Source organism: Hyaena hyaena, unplaced genomic scaffold, assembly GCF_003009895.1.
Source record: "Hyaena hyaena isolate Hyena2069 unplaced genomic scaffold, ASM300989v1 scaffold_1710, whole genome shotgun sequence".
Taxonomy (NCBI): Eukaryota; Metazoa; Chordata; class Mammalia; order Carnivora; family Hyaenidae; genus Hyaena; species Hyaena hyaena.
The window spans coordinates 206,418-216,336 of record NW_024082345.1 but is presented as its reverse complement, the minus strand read 5'-3'; the positions used below and the strand labels follow the sequence as shown (position 1 = coordinate 216,336).

At 37.5% G+C, this 9,919-nt stretch overlaps 1 protein-coding gene across 2 annotated transcripts in view; it reads left to right on the top strand.

The window, feature by feature from the left end:
* The first annotated feature begins 4,851 nt into the window (after nucleotides 1-4,851).
* Nucleotides 4,852-9,919, top strand: part of SLC25A46 (solute carrier family 25 member 46) — a 28,207-nt gene continuing 23,139 nt past the window's right edge. Inside the window, exons 1-3 of one of the 2 annotated variants that reach the window (XM_039224687.1) lie at nucleotides 4,852-5,129; nucleotides 7,837-7,879; nucleotides 9,147-9,204. In XM_039224687.1, the coding sequence (XP_039080618.1) occupies nucleotides 4,958-5,129; nucleotides 7,837-7,879; nucleotides 9,147-9,204 (273 nt within the window). In that variant the 5' untranslated portion in view covers nucleotides 4,852-4,957. Of the gene's footprint in view, nucleotides 5,247-7,836; nucleotides 7,880-9,146; nucleotides 9,205-9,919 lie in introns of both variants that reach the window. The other variant, XM_039224686.1, reaches the window with a different exon arrangement.

The window sequence follows — 9,919 nt, the reverse complement described above, 5'->3', positions numbered from 1 at the left end:
TATTATAAGAGTTTCCGAGTAATTAATAAATTTATTAATATAAATTAATAAAAATTAATATATAAATTAATATAAATGACCTGCTTTTATTGTACTTTCATTTAGCAGGTAATGTATTTCATGTCAATTCTTAAAGACTGTAAAAATAATCTGCTATTCTTTATTTCTTTTATTATTTTTATTATTTTTTAATGGTTTCATGAGTAGAATTTAGTGATTCATCACTTACATATTATACCCAGTATTCATCCCAACAAGTGCCCTCCTTCACACCCATCCCCATTTAGCTGGCTCCTCCAGCAGCCCTCAGTTTGTTGTCTGTCTAATAGTCTTTTACAGTTTGCCTCCCTCTCTGGTTTTGTCTTATTTTTCCTTCCCTTCTCCATGTTCATCGGTTTCGTTTCTTAAATTTCACATGTGAGTGAGACCATACATTTGTCTTTCTCTGACTGACTTACTTCCCTTAGCATAATACATTCCAGTTCCATCCACATTGTTGCAAAATGGCAAGATTTCACTCTTTTCAAGGTTTATAGCAGCATTATCAACAATAGCCAAATTATGGAAAGAGCCCATCTGTCCATGACTGATGAATGGAGGAAAAAGACTTATATATACACAATGGATTAGCAATCAAAACGAATGCTACTTTTCATTTTTATTTTAACTTAACTCTAACTGAACAATGACTAGACTTTTTAAAATATTTAGTAAACTATTTCATGATTATAAATATTTCTAACATATGATTCTTTTCAAAGCAACCTAATCCTTCAAAACTATTTTTGGGGGCAACTGGGTGGCTCAGTCGGTTGAGCGTCTGACTCTTGATTTTGGCTCAGGTCATGGTCCCAGGGACACAGAATAGAGCCCCACATCAGGCTCCACGCTCAGCTTGGGATTCTCTTTTTCTCTCTCTGCCCCTCTCCCTCCAAAATTAAATAAATAAATAACATAATTTTGTGTAATTTTTCCTAATTCGTAATTTTTATGCCTCTACAAATCATTGTTATATAATAGTTTAATTGTGGTTATTTAAAAATATGAACACAAACTATTGGGTAATCCCCCCTCCAGAAGATGGAGCCAAATTCCTTCCACTCGAATGTGGGGTGGATTTATGACTCACTCCTAGAGAGTAGAATGTGACAGAATTGATGAAATGGGGTTAGGTCATAAAGACAGTGTAAAATCCTTCTTGCTCTCTCTCAAATCTCTTGCTCAGGGAAGAAGCCAACTGTTACATTAGAAGGACACTCCAAGAATTCTCTGGAGAGCTCCATGTAGCAAGGAATTTAGACCTCCTGACAGCAAACCACAAAAAAAAGGAGGCATTCTTTTCCCAGTTAGCTGAGTGAGATATTTTGGAAATGAATCCTCCAGTCCCAATCAAGTCCAGTTAGTTCTAACATAACTGCACCTCATACTGGAGTTTTGACTTCATGAGAGACTCTGAGCTAGATCCCCCCAGTGGATGCTGGAAACTGCAGATAGTACCAAACCCCACATATGCTATTTTCTTCCTATACATACATAGCTACGATAAAGTTTAATTTATATGCACAGCAATAAATAATAATATAATAGAACAATTATAGTGATAGACTATAATAAAAGTTTTGTGAATGTAGTCTCACTCTCGCTTTCACTCTCATAATATCTTATTGTCCAGTACTCATCCTTCTTCTTAGGAGGATGCGAGATGATAAAATGCCTACATGATGAGATAAAGTGATATAAATGGCGTAGGCATTGTGACATAGCATGAGGCAACTATTGGTCTTCTGACAATCCTTGTGAAGGAGGATCATTTGCTTCCAGTCTGCAGTTTACTGTGGGAAATGGAAAAGCAAAGGAAACTGAAACCTGGGAAAGAGAAACCAAACATTAGAGGGCACTACACTGCTTGCAGTGGCTACTAAGTAGAGGAGACTTCCACCTTTGCCCCATAAAGAACTCAGGTTGGTCCTTCTAAAATATCATTATGGTCACCTTATCATACTCTTAAAAGATCTAAATTCTTGAACATCTCCAACAAAGTCCTGCCAAATCTGTCCTCTACCCTCTTTTCAGCTCCCAGTCAGCCCTTGCACATTGACTACCTAGCTTGTCATCAGGACTTTGTACTTAATTCTGCCTTGAAAATCTTTCTTCCAGATATTCACACATGGCTCATTCCTTCACTTCATTTACATCTGTTTAAAGATTACTTCCTCAAAGAGCACGTCCTTGAGCAAACAATCTAAAAAATGCTGCCTTTATCACTTGCTTGATTTTATTAAATATATATGTCATTACTTGACATTGCTTTATATGCTTGTTTCATTATTTGACAGGATATATTTATCTTATTTATTATTTATCTCTTAACTAGAACATGAGTTCTAGCAATGCAAGGACCTTGGCTTATCATTCTAACTTCATTGCTTAGAACAGTAACTATACATAAGATGGGTGCTCAATAAATATATTTTACTTAAAGGATCATGTGGATGAATCACTTTAATTAATAAGTAGTGAATAATAATTGATATTTAGTATCCTGTTTTATCCAATTTTTCCTGTTATGAGCAATTATGTCATGAATATGTGCATAAGTAAATGTATACACCCTATATTTGTTTCCTAAGATCTAGGAGTCAAAAGAGATGATTATTTTTATGGTTTTTTAATACACATTGCCAAACAGCCCTCCAAGAAAGGGTTGTTATATTTTATCCCACTCTGGAATGAATGACAGCGACTTTCTTCTTACATTGACCCACAATGTACACTTTCCTTTTTAAACATTGTCATTTAAATAGGGGAAAGATAGTTATTAAATTTTCCTTTCTACTGAAAGGGTAGACTTTTTTTCATATAATTATTATCCATTTGTATTTTTTTTTACGACTTGCCTTTTCATGTTCTTTGCTTATATTTCTACTGAATTACCCTTACTCTTGCTAAGTGCTCTTTTTTCAAATAAAATGACTCATTTTTTCTTTTAATTTTTATTAATATGTTTCTTTTTTATTTCCTTATAGAAAAATAAATTTTTTGTGGTCAAATTGATTAGTCTTTCCCTACAAGGTTTTTGACTTAGCTGTCGCTTTTAGGAAGCTTACCAATTTACTATTTGAAAAATAATCACCTATTGTTTTCTCCCAATATTCAACCTTTTTAAAAATAAAGAAAAAATATGATACATTGCAGCTGCAATTTAGACGGGGCTGGGGGGGTTAGCTTTGAGGCCGGCTATTATTGTTCTTTCCCCTCAACTCACTGGCTACCCAGCTGTCCTTTTACTAACTCATCTTTTCTTCATTGATACGGATGTGAAATCACGACGTTATTGTTTTTTATCTTAAAAGGGCGCACACACACGCACACAGGCCTTTTGGTCTTCTTTTAAGAAACAAGTTTTAGACCTGAGCCAATCTCACCTTTAATCCAATCATTTCTAAGGAACAGAGAAATATTTTTATTGCCATTCTCAGTAATTAATTTGATATAAGTTGCCCAGTAATTTGTACTACTCGAGTAATACTGGCTACATTTATTAAAGGAGACACTCCATACACTTGCCTAAGCCACATATCAACCCAATTTAAGAACATCAATCCCCTCAACATGAAGTTATCACTTTAAAGAAAGGGTCTCGTCTGGAAGATTAGGAATAGCACGCTACGATTCTCTTCTGAAAGCCCTCGGAATCCTGGGCGTCCAGTGGGAAAGAACAGACACAGAAGAACCCATGGAAGCCTTGATCAGATCTAGACAGAGCGACTCTGACCAAAAAGCCCATGGAGCTGATGCAAACAGGTAGTAGAGGACTCTATTCAGAAGTCCTCTTAATTGGTCAACTAGGGTCACAATTTTGAATAATATCACTGGGCTTTAAATACACGGAGTGATTCAGGTGTACCGAAAAAAAAAAAAAAAAGACATGAAACTATTTAAACTTGTTTTGCGGCCTTAGAAAAAGCAAAGTGCTTAATTCCTAAATCCCGAAAGCAGTTTACATTCTTGGGGAGCGCGGAGAGGAAGACGGTGTTCTCCGTCCATCGTCTTTTAAAATGCTTGGTCTAGAGGTCCATAGTACCTGTGCTTTCACAGGTAAGAAACAGCTGTCTCAACAGATTATAGCTAAAGCGGCAAGATCGCGAAGCGAAGCTAGAGGGAGCATTACCAACATCCCACAACTCTAACCTCTAATAGCTCTCTTGGAGTGGGTGAGGCGCTAGACCAATAAGGAAAAGACAAGACCTAGATCTGAGGCCATCGGGTGCAGCAGGGCATTTGCAACTGGGCATTTCTGGCTGGGATCTCAGTGAGCTCCAGCAACGCGATTGTCCCTCGATAAAAAATTTTTTTAAAAAAGTCTTTATTCGGGGCGCCTGGGTGGCTTAGTAGGTTAAGCGTCCGACTTTCGCTTGGGTCATGATCTCGCGGTTTGTGGGTTCGGGCCCCGCGTCGGGCTCTGTGCTGACTGCCAGCTCAGAGCCTGGAGCGGGTTTCAGTCTGTCACTCCCTCTCTCTCTGACCCTCCCCTGCTCACGCTGTCTCTCTCTCTCTCCTAGAAATAAATAAAACATTAAAAAAAAATTTAAAAAAAAAAGGCTTTATTCGTCCTCCGCTCACACAGGCGGTCCCTCCCACTCCGATTCCTTTACGGCATCTCTTTGGTACGTGTTCCATTAACCCACAGTCATCTTCCCACCTCCTCCAAACACCGATAGTTTCAAGTCATGGCACTAGGTTGCCGCCGCGTCTCCCTAGCAACCCTCGGCCTCCAGACCACCGGAAAGGGATGGGATCACGTGCTCACCAAATTTCCGGGTTTGCAAAGTGACTTCCGGTTGTCAGATTTCCCCAGACGCGGCGCCGGCCAGGAAGAAGCCGTGTGGCCCGAGGTCGCGGTGGCCTTAGTGGTGGTGGGCTCCGGGGGGCCTCGCCTCATCCTGCCCCGTCTGCGATGCACCCGCGGCGCCCGGACGGATTCGATGGCTTGGGCTATCGAGGCGGTGCCCGAGATGAGCAGGGCTTTGGCGGCGCTTTCCCTGCAAGGTCCTTCAGCTCCGGGTCGGACTTGAGCCACTGGGTGACCACTCCCCCAGACATCCCCGGTAGCCGCAACCTGCACTGGGGTGAGAAGAGCCCGCCCTACGGCGTACCCGCCCCCTCCACCCCACTCGAGGGCCCCGCGGAGGAACCGTTTCCCGGCGGCAGCAGCGACGGCGGCGGCGTGCCGGGGCAGAGCAGCGGTGAGGGACGTGGGAGCAAGGCAGGGGTGGGTAGAGCGGCGGGGCGGTGGCTCGCGGCCTGCAAAGCGCGGAAGCCGCGCGGAGGGTCCCGCCTTCGGTGCCGCGGAGCCTATCGCGCGCCACACCCTCTGCCCTCCTTTCGTCCTCTGCCCCCTGCAGCGGGCATGCTGCCTCTTCCTTGCAGAAACCTTTCCTCCGGGATCACCTCCAGAAAAGACACCTGCCTTAGCTCTGGTCTGCGTAGTAGGAGTTTCGAAGGGTTTGGGTGTATTCCATCCCGTGGCCTAAATCAAGAAGGAAGGAAGTTATTTACTGTTCAGTGGGAATTATGTGAACAGTGACCTAATTCACTGACAGTTTTATTTCTTTGAATTAATTCATTGTAGCTTTGTGTTCTAGAAAGAAGTTTTTCAGCATTAACAGGCTTGGATTCAAACCTGGCTCTATTTAAGTGTTAAATTCTGTTAAACAGAATGAGGTGTTAAGTAATGCCTAGTACAGTACAGAGCACATAGGAAGCTAAAAGGTAATCCTTTCCTTCCTTTTTTCTCTTTTTTAAACATAGGAATTGTGTCTATTTTCTAGACTGTCAAACTACTGCTATGTTTTCCCACCTCCTGCTTTCCTATTTCTCACCTAAAAACTCCCCTAAAGAGTAAAAAACACTGAGACCATTTCAAGACATTGGAATCAAGACCTAATTATTCTCTGCAGGATGTCAGAAGACCAGTGTTATAATTGCAATACTGTGATTTAAATATTCTCAACTTCTTTTCCATTCATAAAATGGATATAATAACTGCCTCTCCCCATTTCGAAATCATTAGGATAATAGGCTAGATCATTAAATATTAAGTATATTCTACATATATTTATTCTCATTTCTTTGATTTTAATTTGGAAGTACGACAGTTTTGTTTGATTTAACTGGGAGGAATAGAAGAAGATCCATGACTTACACCGTGTCAAACAGTTTGATTTTTCACCCTGTTTAGTTTTCTTTCTCTAGGTCCCAAAAGGAGTACTGGAAAGTTAAAATTAAATAATTCAAAATGCATATATTTGCCACACAGTCACCTTCTTAGGCAGTAAAGCTGGGGTTTTTATCTTTTCATAATTTATGCCTTGATGACAATGAGGAGGAACTCTTAATAAAACCAAGGAAGTGTTTTGCAGCAGTAAGAAGCTGGCGATGATAACTCTGCAAGAATAGAAGATAGACTTACACAGTTAACAAAAATAAACCTTTCTAGAAAACACTTTCCAGAAAATATCAGTGGCATTTTGTGTTAATATAGGGGATGGTCTATACACACAAAAAGGGAAAAGCTGAAAGGAGAAAGAAAGTATCTCAGTTGGCAAAAGAAACTTCCATGTGGCTTGTACTTTTTTCAAGGCAAGAGCTAACCACATAGTTACCCCAGGGACCTGTTTACACGGCCTTATTCTAACTAACAAAATAGTGAGGGTATTGCTTCATTTGAAAGAGCAGAGAGGAGAGACAGAAAAGAGGATGAGATAAAACTATCCCTTGTGGATACTGTATTATAGAAATTTAGTATCTAGTCCCTTGAAGTTGTGATATTTTACCGTCATGATTTTGAGTTGTTTAGCCAAGGAGAAATTTTTTTGTTTTGACATAAGCATAGGAATGTTTCCAGCTGTAAACTCTTCTGATAAGATGATAGAAATGCCATCAGCAATAGCACTTATGTATACAGTAGCCCGTTACAGAGTACTAATTAAGCAGCTATCCTCAAAGTATTTAAAACTTGGGGAGAGAGAAAGAAGCCTTATTTACCCCTTTTGATTACCCTAAGTACTCTTTTAATACTTTTGAGGTGCTTCACTTAGGACTGTTGGTTCAACATAGATGCTTTCCACCAATAACAATAAATGGATAATTTTATAAGATGGGAGGTAAAGTTGTTTTCTGATATAGTATCAATCAGAACCTTCTTTAGAAAAAAAAATTAAATTATTTGTAGTTAGAAGTTGAAAACTGGTAGTTCACAGATCCTACCTGTAGACATGTTTGATTGGCCCACCCAGGGTTTTAGTGCTTTTAAAAATAGTTGCCAATATTTTAAAATTGGAAGATACTATGTAAAAACGAGAATACCTTTTTAGAAAAATAACAGTTAAGAAACCTTTGGGGGGCGCCTGGGTGGCTTAGTCGGTTAAGCGTCCGACTTTCGCTTAGGTCATGATCTCACGGTTCGTGGGTTCGAGCCCCGCGTCGGGCTCTGTGCTGACTGCCAGCTCTGAGCCTGGAGCCTGTTTCAGAGTCTGTGACTCCCTCTCTCTCTGACCCTCCCCTACTCATGCTGTCTCTCTCCTAGAAATAAATAAAACATTTAAAAAAAAAATTAAAAAAAAAAAAAAAGAAACCTTTGGCCTACTGTCCCACATGTCAACAATGAATTGGAGCTGAAGAGTGGTTCTGCCTTGTAACTTCCCGCAATTTCCCTGGCCCATATCAGAATTTGACTTGGGGACGGGGAACTTAAATAAATATTGTGTTAATAAAATATTTTTTTACAGTAAACTTAAATACTGGTTATAAGTAATGTTATTTCTTCTTTTTTAGAGCAGTTAAATAGATTTGCTGGATTTGGTATTGGCCTTGCAAGGTAATGTTTTATGTAAAGATTTTTAACTTAAGTTTTTATTTCAAGTGTTTTCTGTAATATAATTTATAATAGCAAATGATTAGTTTGATATTATGTTGTTTCCTTTCGATTCTTTGGAGCAGTAGATTAAATGTTAAGTAATATGTTACAGAAAAATTATTATATAAAATCTACGACTTGATTTGTTTCGAGTAAGAAAACAGTCACTCAATTTTGTAATCACAAAGTAATTTTATAAGTTATATTTTAACAACTTTCCTGTGTCTATCCAAAAAAATCTGATCTAATCTCCTCCTTCAAGACAAAGTAATTTTGCACTGAAACTCTCCCTAAACATTCTAAATATAATATGATATTTAGCAACATAGAGTCTAGGTTTTGCTTACAATCAGCATTTAATGAATGCCGTTATTTTTTTTTTATTTTTAATGATCATTTTGTGAAGGAATAGACCCCAATCTTGACCATGTGATTTTTAGTGAATATTATTTCAAATACATCAGAATTGCACAGAGTTATATTGCATACCAGAATAACTCATTGTTTAAAAATTTTAATCAAGAAAAAAATCTTACTTGCATAACTAAACCTGAGAGCATTAATGTAAATAGGAGCAAAACAGTATTAAAGTTTTCTTTCTGCTGAAGTTAATTTTTCTTTAGCCTCACTATTTATACTTAAAGCTGTTGTTCATTTGTTGTATTATTTATATATATGCGTGTGTGTGCATACCTGCTTGTATGTTTGTCATTGTTAGTTTTTGAGCCCATAGTTGTAATTATTTTGTGGGGATGCTTTCAAACAAATATTTGATACCCAAAATAGTAGTCAATTTACAGTCATTAAAATCCCTATAACTTAAATGTAGTGTACCTCAAAACTAAAATATATAGAATGGGGTTAATGAAGAAGATAACACTTCTGAGAAGAACTTTGTTCCTAGAACATTTTCTGAAAAAAATGGAAAGGACCATTTAAGTTGTCTAGGAAAGGAGTTTCCCAAATCAGGCGTATGGAGATGTAGTTTCATCTTTAGACTATACATACTAATATTCTATGTTATTTCCTTCACTAACCAGTTTGCAGATCTGGCTTTAATTCTTTTCATATTGAGTTTTGTTATTGGTGGAATGATTTGCAAGCATGTCTAGACTTTTTTTTAGTTATTATTTTTTACTTTTAGAATATATATGTGTGTGTATGTGTGTATATATGTATATAAATATGTGTATGTATATGCATGTATATATAAATTATTCTTTCATAGTCTCTTTACAGAAAATGTACTGGCCCATCCTTGCATTGTTCTGCGCCGCCAATGTCAGGTAAGTGTACTTTTTTTTGACCTTCTAAACAGTAATACCGACTCTGATTTAAAATACAGAGCTCAGATAAATGGCTGAGACTATGTAACCTTTATTCCATGTGAAATGTACCAGAATCTTCAATATACCAGTCTCAAACATCTTGGTTTTGAAAAGCCCTAAGTCGTAAAAATTATTGAGGTCTCCAGAGAACTTTTGTTTATGTGGATAATATCTATCAATCAATATTTACCATTTCAGAAATCAAAACTGGGAAAATTTTAATATATATTTCTTCACTTCATTAAAAAGTAATAAACCAATGGGTTTAACTAATATCTAGATATTACGAGATGTTAATATAAATAACAATTTTATGAAAAAATAGCTTTTATTTTTTTGTAAATATCTTTCCTATCTGACATAATAGAAGACAACCAAATTTTCATATCTGCCTGTGTAGTCAAATCTGTTGAAGTACATTGGTTTTGAAAGAAGAAAAGTCTAATCTTGTACACATATGTATTTGAAAATGCAGTGTTTTATCTTTTTCAGATAATTGGCAGATTTTCTTGTTTGTTAGTATACCAAAATTTAATAAGTAGTAATGTATTTAAGGTTATTTGCAACAAGAAATCTGAAATCATATTAAGTTACCCTTTTGTACTCTAACATTAAAATCTATTGACCTATACTTCATGTTGAATTTTTATCCATCTATAGTTTTGTAACATCG